General features: G+C 45.9%; 1 protein-coding gene and 1 pseudogene across 1 annotated transcript; both read left to right on the top strand.

The window, feature by feature from the left end:
- LOC111956746 (probable ATP-dependent RNA helicase DHX40) overlaps window positions 1-11456 on the top strand; it is an 11662-nt pseudogene extending 206 nt beyond the window's left edge.
- A 455-nt stretch (window positions 11457-11911) lies between these two features.
- On the top strand, window positions 11912-15687 carry LOC112067900 (ribosomal RNA-processing protein 8-like). The gene is given in 13 exon segments (XM_070437278.1): window positions 11912-12113; window positions 12349-12473; window positions 12635-12923; window positions 12999-13127; window positions 13130-13255; window positions 13258-13607; window positions 13964-14081; window positions 14084-14110; window positions 14113-14245; window positions 14389-14536; window positions 14651-14757; window positions 14889-14985; window positions 15112-15687. Coding segments are annotated over 12 exon segments (1740 nt in total). The 5' UTR covers window positions 11912-12113; window positions 12349-12371; the 3' UTR covers window positions 15226-15687.
- Window positions 15688-16266: the final 579 nt, after the last annotated feature.

Here is a 16266-nt window from a genome sequence, read left to right as displayed (position 1 = left end):
CCTCTTCTTCTGGTCATTTTCTCTTCTCTCTTCTCTAACTCTCTCTCTCTCTTCTTTCTCATCTTCTCTCATCTTCTGCTCTACATTTCTCTCTTCTTCTACTCTTCTCTCTCTCTCTCTCTCTTCTCATCTCTCTTCCTCTCTCTCGCTCTTCCTCTCAATCTGCCCTCCTAGGACATTGGCCTCAATTTCATAAATGTTTACTACCATGCCTCATGTGTTACTACCATTTGCTCTCTAGTTACTACCATTCTTGCCTCATGTTTTTTACTACCTGCCCTCATGTACTACCATCCTGCATGTTGACCTACCATTTTTTGCCTCTATGTACTACCATTGCCTCATGACTACCTGTATGCCTCATTGACTTACCATCCTCATGACTACCATGCCTCATGAACCCTACCCTGAACTTACCAGCCTCATGACTACCCCAATCCTATCTAGTCCTCCATTGCTACCCATGCCTCATGGTCACTACACTGCCTATGCTGACTTGACCTGCCTCATGACTACCCATTGCCTCATGGAATCCATGCCTCATGACTACCGATGCCTTTTCATAAGACTACCATGCCTCCTATGACTACCATGGCCTCATGACTACCATGCCTCAGTGACTACCATGCCTCATGACTACCATGCCTCATGACTAACCATGCCTCATGACTACCATGCCGTTCAGTACTACCATGCCTCATGAATGGACCAATGTCCTGCAACTAGCCATGCCTCAGATGACTAACCATGCCTCATGACTACCATGCCTCATTGACTAATCAACATGCCTCATGCTCCATGCCTCATGTGGACTTACCATGCCTCATGACTCCTTTACGTGTCCCCAGTTCCACCTCCGTTGCTGCGCCCAGTTTCCAACTGTTCTTGCCTGTGGCTATGAAAACCCCCCCCCCCACCCAACCCCCCCTCTGACCTGTTCACCGGACTCTACCTGTTCCCAGACTGCTGTTTTCAAACTCTCTAGAGACAGCAGGAGCGTAAGATACTCGAATGATCGGCTAAGAAAAGCCAACTGACATTTACCCTACGTGCTGAGACCTGTTGCCACCCTCGACAACCACTGTAATTATTATTATATTGACCCTGCTGTCATCTGATGAACATTGAACATCTTGGCGCATTTTCTTTATAATCTCCACCCGGCAGACAGGAAGATCACGTCAGTGACTCAACCCACTCAAGTGACTCACCCCTCCTAGGGACGGCATGGAAGAGCACCAGTAAGCCAGTGACTCAGCCCCTGAACATCTCTTATCTGTACATTTACTGTAATAAAAGACTTACAAAATTGGCTCATTGTAACAATCGAACCCTTGTGTGTTTATGCAATTGTACGTTTTGTCATCAATTATTGCATATTATTCCATTTAATAGTCGAAAATTGTGCATAAAGGCAATACTTCTGCAGGGACTTTTCAGACATGGAGAGCGGCTTACAGTAAACGTCAGGGTATTTGGCCACGACAGGGACCAATGAAAACGTAGAATGCATTGTATCCGGAAGTCGCTGTGTTTCATCGTTTGCCGACAGAAACGTGTGTAACTTGGAATCTTTACGACCTAAAAGTTAGAATATTGTGGCGGAGAATCAGACCTACAACTCTATATAAGTAAGCAGTTATGTGTTTACTCTTTGTTAGTGTATATGTGTAATATAAGTTATTGGAACCAGCTATTGTCATCATTCCCCTTCGCATAGTTGAACAACAATAGAGTCCATCATGTTGAAAAGGACAGAGCGGGATATCAAGGGAGATTTCCGACGAATCATAGAACCTGCCGATCTATCAACATAAGGCCAAACTTCAACAGGCTGTCAAAGACAATTCATTCTTGGTTGTCACTGGCGAGACTGGCAGTGGGAAAACGACTCAACGTCCCCATAGGACCTGTGTACAGAATTCAAAATTGACCCCAAACCTCTATACCCTTTATTATATCATTTGTCTATGAGATGCCCTTATAGAGAGGTCTGAAAGGTTTGGATAGGTGTAAACTTGTATTAATTATGTAGGATTTTGGAGTAATAGCAAGATTGGCATCACCCAGCCTCGGAGAGTAGCAGCCATCACTGTAGCCCAGAGGGTATCACAGGAGATGCACTTTAGTCTGGGTAGAGAGGTTGGATATGTGCTTCGATGACTGCACGACACAGGTGAAAGAGCTCCAAGACACCTGCCTACTGGATCAGTGTTTCCCAACTCTGGTCTTTGAGTCACCCAACAGTTCACATGTTCATTGTAGTCCTGGACAAACACGTCATTCAACTTATTGAGGGCTTGATGATTAGTTGACAAGTTAGATCAGGTGTGCCTGTCCAGGGATACAATCAAATATTTTACTGTTAGGGGTGCTCGAGGACCAGGGTTGGGAAACACTGTACTAGACTGCTCAAAGTGATACTTCACATAAATTATTAGATACGCTTGTGTGTTAGACATCTTGAAAGTGTTCTATAGGTCTACGTATTGTCGCTGAAATGTGAAGGGAATTAGAGTGTTGTGTATATCAGCAAATGTGTGTCTCTGAAAGGAGATGTGTGTGTTGTCAGGACACGCTGGTAAAGTACATGACAGACGGCTGTCTGCTGAGAGAGATCCTGGCAGACCCTGTTCTGTCTCAGTACAGTGTGGTCATTTTGAATGAAGCCTATGAGAGGAGCCTTAACACGGTCAGTAGTAGAGGCAACTACTTCAAAACAGTAATCTGATTATATCCCCAACTCCATCCCTCAGTTGTATACCAAAGCAAGTGGTGGGGCTGCTGTTTTGCTTAAAAACAAATCCCAGATTGTAAACGGTTATATAATATGTGTTTTACTTTAGGACATTTTGCTGGGTCTGTTGAAGCCGACCCTCTCCAGTCCAGATAAGGCCTCTAAGGGTTGCTCTGTCCCCCTGAAGGTGGTGGTAATGTCAGACACCCTGGAGACAGACAAGCTCTCTGTGTTCCTGGCAGGCTGTTCTGTCTTCACCATCCCTGGAAGAACCTTCCCTGTCACCTCCAAGTTTGGCTGGTACAGAGAGCTCTGTTTACGTTAAAGAGGTAGGGAGTGAGCTTGCTTTTACTGACATAGGCCAACTGTTAGTATGATGTATGATAATGAATAAATTCAGTGATTGTACCACCCCAGGATTTAGCTCATTTAAACTCAGCTAGTGATGGCAGGTTGGCTCATAACCCGCAGTCCCGGTAGATATCCACGGGGCGGATGGGTTTAGGGTCATTAAATATTGTATGGCTGAAGGGCGGGCGGGTTGAATAAAGAGAAACAATATCTTAAAAAATCCATGAATGTATAATTATTGTGCAATTTATATAGTCTACATTTAGCCTAAAATAATGAAAGAAAAACCTATCTGGTATTAGTGCAGAAGTCTAAACGCTTAACTGTATGCACGCCAAATTGCCAATCACCAAATAATGCTTTTGCAAACTGGCAGAAAAGGTTTGAACACACCTACTAATTCAATAGTTTTTCTTTATTTTTACTATTTTCTACATTCATAGAATAATAGTGAAGACATCAAAACTATGAAATAACACATATGGAATCATGTAGTAACCAAAAAAGTGATAAACAAATCAAAATATATTTGAGATTTTAGATTTTTAGTAGCCACCCTTTGCCTTGATGACAGCTTTGTACTCTTGGCATTCTCTCAACCAGCCTCATGAGGTGGTCACCTGGAATGCATTTCAATTAACAGGTCTGCCTTGTTAAAAGTTCATTTGTGGAATTTCTTTCCTTCTTAATGCATTTGAGCCAATCAGTTGTGTTGTGACAAGCTAGGGTTGGTAAACAGAAGATAGCCCTATTTGGTAAAAGACCAAGCCCATATTATGGCAAGCTCAAATAAGAAAACAGAAACAACAGTCATCATTACTTTAAGACATGAAGGTCAGTCATTCCGGAAAATTACGAGAACTTTGAAAGTTTCTTCAAGTGCAGTCGCAAAAACCAGCAAGTGCTATGATGAAACTGGCTCTCATGAGTACCGCCACAGGAAAGGAAGACCCAGAGTTACCTCTGCTGCAGAGGATAAGCTCATCAGAGTTACCAGCCTAAGAAATCGGCAATTAACTGCACCTCAGATTTCAGCCCAAATAAATGCTTCATAGAGTTCAAGTAACAGACACATCTCAACATCAACTGTTCAGAAGAGACTGCATGAATCAGGCCTTTGCGTTTGAATTGCTGCAAAGAAACCACTACTAAAAGACACCAATAAGAAGAAGAGACTTGCTTGGGACAAGAAACACGAGCAATGGACATTAGACAGGTGGAAATCTGTCCTTTGGTCTGAGTCCAAATTTGAGATTTTTGGTTCCAACCGCCGTGTCTTTGTGAGACACCGAGTAGGTGAACGGATGATAACCGCAGGAGGTGGGGAGTATGGGAGTGGSATCCAAGGGCTGCTCCTCTGTGTCATACAGCCGGGACAATGTGTCTGCCTTCCCGTTCTGGGAGCCTGGTCTGTAAGAAAGGGTAACACACAAAACGGGTGAAAAAAATGTCCCACCTTGCCTGGCGAGCTGCCCGGATGTACTCCAGATTGCGGTGGTCAGTCCAGATGAGAAAAGGGTGTCTAGCCCCCTCAAGCCAATGTCTCCACACCTTCAAGGCCTTGACGACAGCCAACAACTCCTGGTCCCCCACGTCATAGTTTCGCTCCGCCGGGCTGAGCTTCTTTGAGAAGAAGCCACAGGGACGGAGCTTCAGTGGCGTACCCGAGCGCTGAGAAGGCACAGCTCCTATCCCAGCCTCGGATGCGTCCATCTCCACTATGAATGCCAAAGATGGATCCGGATGGGCCAGCACGTGAGTCAAGGTAAACAGAGCCCTCAGGTGACTAAAAGCCCTGTCCGCCTCAGCTGTCCACTGCAAGCGCACCGGGCCCCCCTTCAGCAGTGAGGTAATGGGAGCCGCTACCTGACCAAAACCCCGGATAAACCTCTGGTAGTAGTTGGCAAACCCTAAGAACCGCTGCACCTCCTTTACCGTGGTGGGAGTCGGCCAATTACTCACGGCTGCAATGCGGTCACTCTCCATCGCCACCCCCGAGGTAGAAATGCGATACCCTAGGAAGGAGACGGACTGTTGGAAGAACAGGCATTTCTCAGCCTTGACATACAGGTCATGCTCCAACAGGTGACCAAGCACTCTGCGCAACAGGGACACATGCTCGGCGCGTGTAGCGGAGTACATCAAAATGTCATCAATATACACCACTACACCCTGCCCATGCAGGTCCCTGAAAATCTTGTCTACAAAGGCTTGGAAGACTGATGGCGCATTCATCAACCCGTACGGCATGACCACTCATCTCCCTCTCGGATATGCACCAGGTTGTAAGCGCTCCTGAGATCTAATTTGGTGAAGAAGCGTGCCCTGTGCATTGACTCTATCGCTGTGGCTATGAGAGGAAGCGGGTAACTATACCTCACAGTGATCTGATTCAGACCCCGACAGTCAATACATGGGCGCAGACCTCCCTCCTTCTTCTTCACAAAAAAGAAACTCGAGGAGGCGGGTGAAGTGGAGGACCGAATGTACCCCTGACGCAGGGGTTTGGAGACATATGTTTCCATAGCCTCCGTCTCCGCCTGTGAGAGGGGATACACATGACTCCTGGGAAGTGCAGCGTCTACCAGGAGAACTATCGCACAACCGCCCCMTCGATGAGGTGATAATTGAGTTGCCTTCTTTTTGTAGAAGGCGAGAGCCAAATAGGCATATTCAGGGGGAATGCGCACGGTGGAGACCTGGTCTGGACTCTCCACCATAGTAGCACCAACAGAAACCCTTAAACACCTACCTGAGCACTCTCGCGACCACCCCTTGAGAGCCCTCTGTGGCCAAGAAACAGTGGGGTTATGACAAGCTAACCAGGGTAGGCCCAGCACCACGGGAAACGCAGGAGAGTCAATAAGGGAGAGATTAATTCTCTCCGTATGACCCCCCTGCGTCACCATGCCCAAAGGAGCGGTGACCTCCCTAATCCACCCTGACCCTAATGGTCGACTATCTAATGTGTGAACGGGTTAAAGGCACATCCACGGGAATGATAGGGATCCCTAAACTATGGGCTAAAGCTCTGTCAATAAAATTCCCAGCCGCGCCTGAATCGACGAGCGCCTTATGCTGGGAATTCGGGGAAAACTCAGGGAAAGTGACAAACAAACATCTGTGCAACAGAGGGCTCTGGGTGAGAATGGTGCCGGCTCACCTGGGGTGATGCCAGAGCGCCCTGCCTGCTGCCTCAATCCCCAGAGGAACCAACCCGGCACCGACCGGCAGTGTGACCTCTGCGGCCACAGATGGTGCACGAGCGGGAACCCCCTCCGGTCTCCCTGCGCACCGCCCCTCCCAGCTCCATGGGTATCGGAGAGGGGGTGCGGGAGGATGGAACCACCGGACGCCGATCAGAACGTCCGCGGGTAGCCAGCAGGTTGTCCAGCCGGATGGACAAGTCCACCAGCTGGTCGAACGTGAGGGTTCGGCCAACTCCCGACGGACGTCCTCGCGCAGACTTCAGCGGTAATGGTCGATCAGGGCCCTGTCGCTCCATCCCTTGCTGACAGCCAGGGTCCTAAACTCCAGGGCGAACTCCTGGGCGCTCCTCGACTCCTGCCTCAGATGGAAGAGGTGCTCACCCGCTGCTCTACCCTCGGGCGGGTGAACTCCTCAAACTGGTCCAACGCCGCATCTCCCTCTCTCCACACGGCATTGGCCCACTCCAGGGATTTCCCGGTGAGGCACGAGATGAGGGCAGACACCCTCTCACGGCCCGATGGAGCCGGGTGAACGGTGGCCAGGTATAGCTCCAGTTGAAGCAGGAACCCCTGGCAGTTCACAGCCTCTCCGTCGTACTCCTGGGGCAGGGAGAGACAAATCCCACTGGAACCAGGTGGAAAAGGGGAGCCCAGAGAAGACCCCGGTTGTGCTGGTGGAGGCGCTGGAAGAACTCCCTGTCTCTCCCAGCGGTCCATAGTCTGGACAACGCGGTCCATGGCGATGCCAAGATGGTGAAGCATTGCTGCGTGCTCCCGGACGTGCTCCTCCACCCCTATAACCGGGGTACCTGCACCTGCTGACTCCATACTGGGTCGGTGATTCTGTAAGGGTGCGTGCTGGTGGCAGGGAAGTCAGGCGCAGGAGATCGAACTTGGTATTAAAACTGAGCAAAACCTGTCGCACACCAGAACATATCTTGCACAAAGCTTACAAACAAACAATCACCGACAAGGACAATGAGGGGAAACAGAGGGTTAAATACACAACATGTAATGAATGGGATTGGAACCAGGTGTGATACAAGACAAGACAAAACCAAAGGATCAGCGATGGCTAGAAGGTTGGCGACTGCGACCGTCGAACGCCGCCCGAACAAGGAGAGGGACCAACTTCGGCGGAAGTCGTGACACAACAAGTGCGGGAACTCCTTCAAGACTGTTGGAAAAGCATTCCAGGTGAAGCTCGTAGAGAGAATGCCAAGAGTGTGCAAAGCTGTCATCAAGGCAAAGGGCTGCTACTTTGATCAATCTCAAATATAAAACATATTTTGATTGGTTTAACACTTTTTTAGTTACTACATGATTCCATATATGTTATTACATAGTTTTGATATCTTCAGTATTATTTTACAATTTAGAAAATAGTAAAAATAAAGAAAACCCCATGAATGAGTAGGTGTGTCCAAACTTTTGACTGGTACAGTATATTGTCTCTACTGTATGTATGGGGAAGAAATATGGGGGAAAACTTTGAGTGTCACGATCGTGTGGAGGAGAGACGGACCAAAACGCAGCATGAGGAAAATAAGCCATCTTCTTTTAATTAAACGAACGAAGATGAACATGAAACGAAAACACTATTACAAACAAACAAAACAACAAATGATCGTGAAGCTAAATAACGCAAGTGCCCAGACAAGCAACAAACGTTAAACAAGACAACTACCCACAAAAGCCTACTGCCTATGGCTACCTTAAATATGGCTCCCAATCAGAGACAAATGAATGACAGCTGTCTCTGATTGAGACCCAATCTAGGCAGCCATAGACATAACTAGACAACCTAACAAACTCTATCCCATACACAATACAACACCCATAGACTAACCAAAACACACACAACATACAATGCCCACCCCAACTCACGCCCTGACCAACTAAACAATAATCAAAATAACATAAAAATAGGTCAGGAACGTGACATTGAGTATGTTGTTACAGGTTATCAAGGTGGAATTGGATGTACACACAAGTGAGATGGCTGGAGATATCCTTATGTTTCTAACAGGTAAACCTAATGATAATCTCCAAAATATGAATGTACTGATTACAGGTTCATATTTTTTCGATACAACTGTTTATAACAGGGCAGTCTGAAATTGAGAAGGCCTGTGACATGCTGTATGAGAAGGCTGAATTCGTAGACCACTGTTACGATGTGCAGGACCGTAAAGTGGAAGAGCTGCTGATCCTGCCACTGTACAGATCTATGCCCACTGGTAAGGATTCCGGCACTGTCTGAGTACCCCTCACTGTGACATTCACATATAGAAAAACAGATTACACTCAAGTGGACACAGTTTAGCATGTAATTTGCTTGCTAAATCAAAAGAATAAAGTCATGACATGACTGCATAGAGCTGTTTTTATCCATCACAGAATGCAAGGCCTCAAATTTCATGACTGTAATTTGCTCACTGCAGGTATATTGTTGACAGTGAGTTAGTGAAGCAACTCAACCATAACTCAAGGGTTGGCATGGACATCCTCGAAGTGGTTCTGATTTCAAAGTATTCCCGGAAGTCCCTGTTTGTCTGCTTCCTTTTGTTTTGTGCCTAATGAACAAGACTGTGATGTTGTATGGTGTTATAGGAGCGAGGCCCTGCAGAGAGCAGGCCGGGCAGGGAGAACCTCCGCCGGGACTTACTACAGTCAGGAGTTCTGGGATAGGTGCATGCATGAGTACACCGTTCCAGAGATCCAGAGGACCAGTCTCACCGCTGTTATCCTCACACTCACACACTGGGAGCTCATGATGTCATCAGGTAGGTACAGCTCCACTTCCTCAAGTGCTCAGAGAAACCAGTGTCCGTTTTTCAAGACTGTTGATAATACAATACAATCCAACAAGTCATTTGAGGCCATGGTTGCTTGGTGTGTCCCTCTTAAGGTTCCCTTACCTGGACCATCCAGAGGAGAGGTTCATCCTAGAAGCATTGAAACGGCTTTACCAATGTGACGCCATCGACAGGTGAGAGATATAGACATACTGTATATTCGTGTACATCTGTCATTGCTTATACTAATCTCCACCAGATACATCTACAACCACATAGGGATACAACTCTGCTGTTTTCACTATCAAGAACAGAGGGAACCTACCAAATACAGTTTTGGCAGTTCTTCATGACTATCACGACTCAATCTTTTTAATAGCTCTTGTTAGCTCTTATCAATATCCCCCTCCCCTGTGTGGTGTCTGTGGGAGAGGTAAAGTGACCCAGCTGGATGAGCTGATGGTAGAGTTCCCCCTGCCCCCAGGGCTGACCCGGGCCCTGCTCCAGGCTGCCTCCCTGGGCTTTGAGGAACCTCCTGCTGCCTGTAGCTACCATGCTGTCTGTGGAGAACATTTTCATCAGACCAGGTGGAGAATAACGGCATGAGGCCTCGGTTTAGCCAATGAAGATGTGGTTATGTCAGAAATACACATGTATACATCATGGCCTTTACCGTTTTATTCCATTGGATTTCAGTGAGACATAATCCCAAGTCATAGTTATAATCTAAATGTTTGGCATTTCTCTCTCTGCAGGCCATCCAGAGAAGCAGGAGGCAGATCAGAAGCACAGGCCGTTGGGAGTGCAGAAGGGCAGCTGTAATGACTTCACCATGTTGCTCAGTGTGTTTGAGAAGGGCAAGGCCAGGTATAGAAACTTAACTCCTCTTAATGTATTTAATAAGATACATTATATTCACTGCATTCATGTTCATGGGTCTCCATCTAACGTGAGCTTGTTTTGCTGCCTACTTGTTGTGATGCCCCGTCAGCGTGATGTAAAGACAACTATATACACCGGAGGGCGCTAAAGTCAGCCGTCAGCGTGGAGACCCAGCTCAGAGAGATCCTCCTACAAATACAACAGGTCAGTTTGTTGTTTGTTTATTTACTTATCTTATTCGTTTTTGTGTAGCTAAAACTATGATGTGAAGCTCTGAGCACGTATGTACAGATTTATAGTCAGGGTATGTCCGTTGTTTCCAGAAGAGAAATTTCCCTATGGAGAAGTTTGATGGTAATAAGAGTGAGCTGTTCAGGAGATGTCTATGCACTGGTTACTTCACCAACGTGGCAAGAAGGTACGGCTTTTATCCTAGAAATGTTAAAAAGTCAAGAAAGATAACTGAAATGTTATCCAGGTCAGTTGGGAAGGTGTTTTGGACAATGTATGGGCACAGATCCATGGTTCACATTCATCCATCATCAACGGTAAAGACTTCCAGGACTATATTCTGATCACTTCAGAACAATCCATAAAATCCCCAAAATGCATATTGCACATCAATCCCCATCTCTCCTGCATGTTAACCTGACTCCCCCTCCCCCATAGCTCTTTGACCAGGAGGACCAGCTGGACTGGTGATCTTCCATGATTCCTATGCTCCATGAGGTGGATGTGTAAGAGCTGAGCAGTGTGGCCAGAGAGGAGGTGGCCAAGTGGGAGACCAAGGAAGCAGCTAAAAGGCAAATAGGTGTTTGATGGGCTCTGGTGATGCGCATGAATTTACTGGTATAGAAGGAATTGTATAACATTTGTTTCTGTAGCTGCTCCTTTATTATATACAGTACAGGTCTCATAAAAAAACGTCTAATGGGGAAAAGGTTTTTTAAATGGAAAACGTAATTGAGCATTCCTATTGGACAAGATAAGTTACTGTAGTGCCTTTTCTGATCAAGCCAGGCCCCAAGGTGATTTGTATGCTTTGTATGCTCGTTTTGTTCTTGACAATCTAATAGTCATTATGTGTGTTTGGTTTATTCCAGAGAGGTCTGCTGAAGACGCATTCAAGAAACTGGAGAAACAGAATGATGAAAGCTCAGTGAACAATGCCCGTGCTCGCTACCTACAGAGAAAACAGGAGCGGCAACAAGGCAAAGCACTGTGAGGGAGGAGGACATTGGACACTTATCCTCAGGGGAAGAAGGACTCCGTTATTGGACTGACCAGGACAGAAGAATCTCCACTCAGGGGTTAAAAGTCTGTCTGTTATAATAAACTGCACAGGCGATGTTCAAAACAATGTTTTACAACACAGGAGTCTGAGAGTTGAGGGTCAAATATTGTCCTTTGTAGCTCAGTTTGTAAAGCATGGCGCTTGTAACGCTAGGGTAATGGGTCCAATTCCTGGGACCACGCATGTGTAAAATGTATGTATGCATGACTGTAAGTCACTTTGGATAAAAGTGTCTGCTAAATATTATATTTAAATGTACATTAATAATGGACTAGGTGCAGATAACGAATCCTAGTCATATCAAATGTCTAGTACTGCAGATGTTTTATGCTATGTTCTCTTTTAGTGGTATATTTCTTTTTTAGTTTCATACCAATCAACGTTTTTGTCATGAGAGTACATTTTGCCAGTGGGGGTCCTCCATTCTCTTCTGGTTCTGGGACAGTTACAGAATTACATACAGTTTGTCAATATGTCACCCAACATTGTTGTCAAATCAGCACATTAGAAAACAGGAGAACAATCACAGGCACTTTATTTTGTACATCGTTGCCTTTTATAAAATAAAGGTTCATTTCGTAACTGCCATTGCTTCATGATTTTTTAAAACGTATTTTTGTGTCCTCCATTGGTAGCCTTACAAACCAAATAAGACTCATGTCCCATCATCCTTTGCGGAGAGACTTGCGTCATTCACATGCGCTTGTTTTGGACCGTCAATTTGCGAGCCAAACGTGGCTTAACAAAAAATTGGCAATATCCACAGATAACCTTCTAAACCTCCACATTTGATCGATTCAATTAAGTCCGTTAACATATCGTGTTGATAAGTAATCTGACAGGTGAGTGAAGTTGCTGTATTGGAATGAATGTTGCTAGCAGTTTTGACGTATGGCTGCTAAATACCATAATGTCTGATATAACTCTAGCTTGTTCAATCTAGAAGCAGGTTAGCGTTGATTTCATATTTTCTGGAATCTACTGCCAGTACCGGAAAGCACCACACTAGTCTAGAGACCATTTATTCTAATACACGTGCGTTCTTTTTTACCTGTTCACGTAATGCATTACGGTTAGTTAACGTACAGCGCTGGTCAAGCATGTTCGCTGAGGAGGATGAGTGGAACGATGACCCAGAAGCCAAAGCTCTGACCAAGACGGTCATCAGCAGTTTCAAACTGTCTGACAGCACCAATATCACGGTGAGCAGCCATCTCAATTTTCTTTATAATTAAATGTACATATGTAGCTAGCAAGCCAGGCATAACTCACGTTGCCAGTGACCACATATTCAAATAGAGGGTTGAATTTTGGTTTTCCCATGGTATTTAATTTGACACCTTCATTCTCCTTTCCCGAACAGACAAAATGTGTTGGGAAGAAGAGTTTGTTATGGATCCTCCAAACACTGGGGTCAGTACCAAACTGGAGCAAGAGCAATGGTGCCCCTCGGGAAACAGGCAGTGACAGCGAAACAGAGGCCATACTGACACCACACACCAAGAGGAAGAAGAAAAGAAGCAAAAGAGGACGCAAGAAAGTAGCTGCTTCAGGAGAAGAGACCGATAAGGACAGTGGAGATTTGTGTGCTGAGGAGACTGCAGTGCCTGTAGCTAAAAAGCCAATAAAAGCAAAGAAACCAATAAACGCAGGTGAGTTTCACAAGCACAACTGTCAATTGATTGTCTTAAGTTGAAAAGAGGTTTGAGGTTTTCTCTATTTCCTAGGGTTCAAAAAGGTAAAGAATACAGAGTCCATTATGGGTGGTAGTAAACAAGGAAAAGCTGCAACAGATGCTGAGATTGAGAGATTAAAACGAAAGCAATGGAAAAACAAGATGAAGAAATGTAAAAACAAATAAAAAATGGAGAGAATACCACCCCCCCAAAAAACACAAAAGCAGAGACCACTGTGCAAAGGGATACAGAAGATGGCCCAAAAACAGCTTCTGGTGTGAACAGGGAAACAGTGGTTGTACAGACACAACGCCATACAAAGAGCAGAAAGGGGGTGAGCGTGAAACACAGAAAAGGAAAAAGGTCCCAGAGGGAAAAGAGACGACTTTCAATGAGATTGCTTCCACTCCAGGCACAGTAACAGTCCAAAACAATAACAACTTGTCAGAGAAAAAGACAAAGGGGAGCATTCAAGAAAAAGCAGTTCCACTAGGTAAAGAGTTAAAGACAGAGGAGAAACCTCAGCAGGTGGTTAGGAAGGAGCAGCATGTGGAGCCGCCCGGCAGTAAGAGGAGGAAACGGGACGAGAGCAAAGGGCAGGACCAGCGGAGAGAAAAGCTCAGGAGAATGCTCCATGGCCAGAGCCCGGAAAAAGAAAGGGCAACCTGCAGAGCAGGAGGAGGAGACACGCACCACAGAGGAGGTGAAAGAGGCTCCTGCAGAGCAGGAGGAGGAGACACGCACCACAGAGGAGGTGAAAGAGGCTCCTGCAGAGCAGGAGGAGGAGACACGCACCACAGAGGAGGTGAAAGAGGCTCCTGCAGAGCAGGAGGAGGAGACACGCACCACAGAGGAGGTGAAAGAGGCTCCTGCAGACCAGGAGGAGGAGACACGCACCACAGAGGAGGTGAAAGAGGCTCCTGCAGAGCAGGAGGAGGAGACACGCACCACAGAGGAGGTGAAAGAGGCTCCTGCAGAGCAGGAGGAGAGACACGCACCACAGAGAGGTGAAAGAGGCTCCTGCAGAGCAGGAGGAGGAGACACGCACCACAGAGGAGGTGAAAGAGGCTCCTGCAGACCGCTCGACTGTTCTGAGGTCCCGCATGGAGCAGCGTTTGGAGTCAGCGCAGTTCCGCTAATTAACGAGGTTCTGTACACCACGTCTATGGGGAGGCAAAACGCATGTTCAAACAGGACCCCCAGGCTTTAGCATCTACCGGAGGCAGGGGCTTTACGGCACAGGTCCAGCGCTGGCCAGCTAATCCTGTCGACGCCATCATCTCCTACATACGCCACAAGTGAGTTGTGTTATGCTTCTATCTGACCCTAACATACTTGCAGTGTTTGCAATAAGTCTGTTTGCATAGWTTTTGTATTTTTCTTGTATTAGTTCTGGGGTGAGGGAATCCACATTGAAGTAGCATGTGGCTTTCTTKGTAAGACCATTTGTGWKGATTTCAGGCCTGCCTCTGGTAGTGGCAGATTTTGGCTGTGGTGACTGCAAAATTGCTCTTAGCTTGAAGAACAAAGTGCACAGTTTTGACTTGGCACCTATTTGTGACCGTGTAACTGTCTGCGACATGGCTAATGTGAGTCCAACTTTACATTGATCCTGAATCTGTTTCATCCATGCCTGTTTACTATGCAGTGTTTTTCATGTAATAATGATGTATGATTTCTATTGTTGTCYCACCTGTCTGCAGGTACCGCTCAAGGATGGTACTGTGGACATAGCTGTATTCTGTCTCTCTMTTATGGGGACTAACCTTGGGGATTTTCTAGTTGAGGCTAACCGTGTGTTGGTGATGGGGTAAGATATATTGTGCAGAAAAACAGAGCTACCATATGTCAATATGCTGGAGTAGAAGGTGTTCCCATTTATTTTCCCTGTTTATTTCATCACTAATAATAATAATAAAACACTTTGTCATTTTTTTGCAGGGGTATCCTGAAAATTGCAGAGGTGGCAAGTAGATTTGAGAATGTGAGGAACTTCATGGGTGCTTTGTCCAGCCTGGGATTCAAGTTGGTCACAAAGGTAAGGCAGTAATCATAGTAAACTGGGAATGCCATGTTTTTGTCTTTAGCTTTAAGAAATGCATCTTTAGCTTTAAGAAATGAATCTTTACAATACCCTACCTTATTCATTTTGCTCCCTCCTTAGGACACAGAGAATAGCCACTTTTACTCCTTTGAGTTTGAAAAGATTGCAGAAGCTTCAGAGAGGGTAAAGGCAGGAGGACTGGAGCTGAGGCCTTGTTTGTACAAGAAACGATGAGGGCAACGGTGATGAGAACATGGGAGAAACAGTTCCAAACATCTGTTCCAAATGGCACTCTATACCCTTTATACTACACTACTTTTGAACAGGGCCCATGGGGCTCTGATCAAAGGTAGTGCACTATATAGGGAATAGGGTGCCATTTGGGATTCACACCMAGGAGAGAAGTCAAGCAGGAAGGGCAGTAACAGAAAATGTATCTTCTACTGGATGTAACTGTAAAATGACTTTCATAGATGAGCTGGTGTTTTTGACCCCCAAACAATGTATCAAGGATTGTTGATATTGTCAATAACCTTTTGTGGACTTTCAAATGTCTGTTTCAAAGAGAAAACATGTTCAAAAGTTGTTGACATCATTGGTATATTTTTTATTAAATCAAAAAATAATTGTATTGCATTAAGTCTTATCATGCACAATAATTTAAGATKTATAAAGCAAGAAGAAACATTCTTATAAGATGTAGCATGTAAAGTCTGTTGTAAAAACCTCTGTCTATAAGTGCTTCAACATAATCGTAGCATTGCATTCTGCAGTCTAGTTTCAAAGGGTATTCGCAGGCCTCACTCATCTCAGTGTACATGGCACAGGATCTAGATTGGCCACTAGAGGAACACSGGTGATAATGTTATTCTCAGCCAGTTCCCAGTATCTACTATACCCATGCTCTCCATCCAGATAGAGGGGCCAGGGAGGAGGTGTTGCAGGGGGGGGCTGTCTGGGGCTTGGACAGTGTCTGTGTTCCTCACCCGTGCTCTGACCCAGAGGAGGGGGAGCAGGCAGGGCTGGAGAGAGAGCGTGTCCTGCAGGGCTCCTAGCCGTGTATCCCACAGTGCCCATCTCAGTTCTAGAACACACTGCTCAGGGGAAGAGAGGCTGGGGATGTTTCAGCACCTAGTGAGACACGGTGAAACAGCAATTCATAAATGGAATGTGATTTTTAGTAGGTCTAATAAGAACGAGTGGTACTGGTAGCTTTGGGAGGCAGTTTAGAGATGACTACCTGGAAATGCAGAGAGATGTTGCTGATGTCCCTCT

Source organism: Salvelinus sp. IW2-2015, linkage group LG4p, assembly GCF_002910315.2.
Source record: "Salvelinus sp. IW2-2015 linkage group LG4p, ASM291031v2, whole genome shotgun sequence".
In the NCBI taxonomy this organism is placed as follows: domain Eukaryota; kingdom Metazoa; phylum Chordata; class Actinopteri; order Salmoniformes; family Salmonidae; genus Salvelinus; species Salvelinus sp. IW2-2015.
This window is presented reverse-complemented; position numbering and strand designations above follow the sequence as displayed.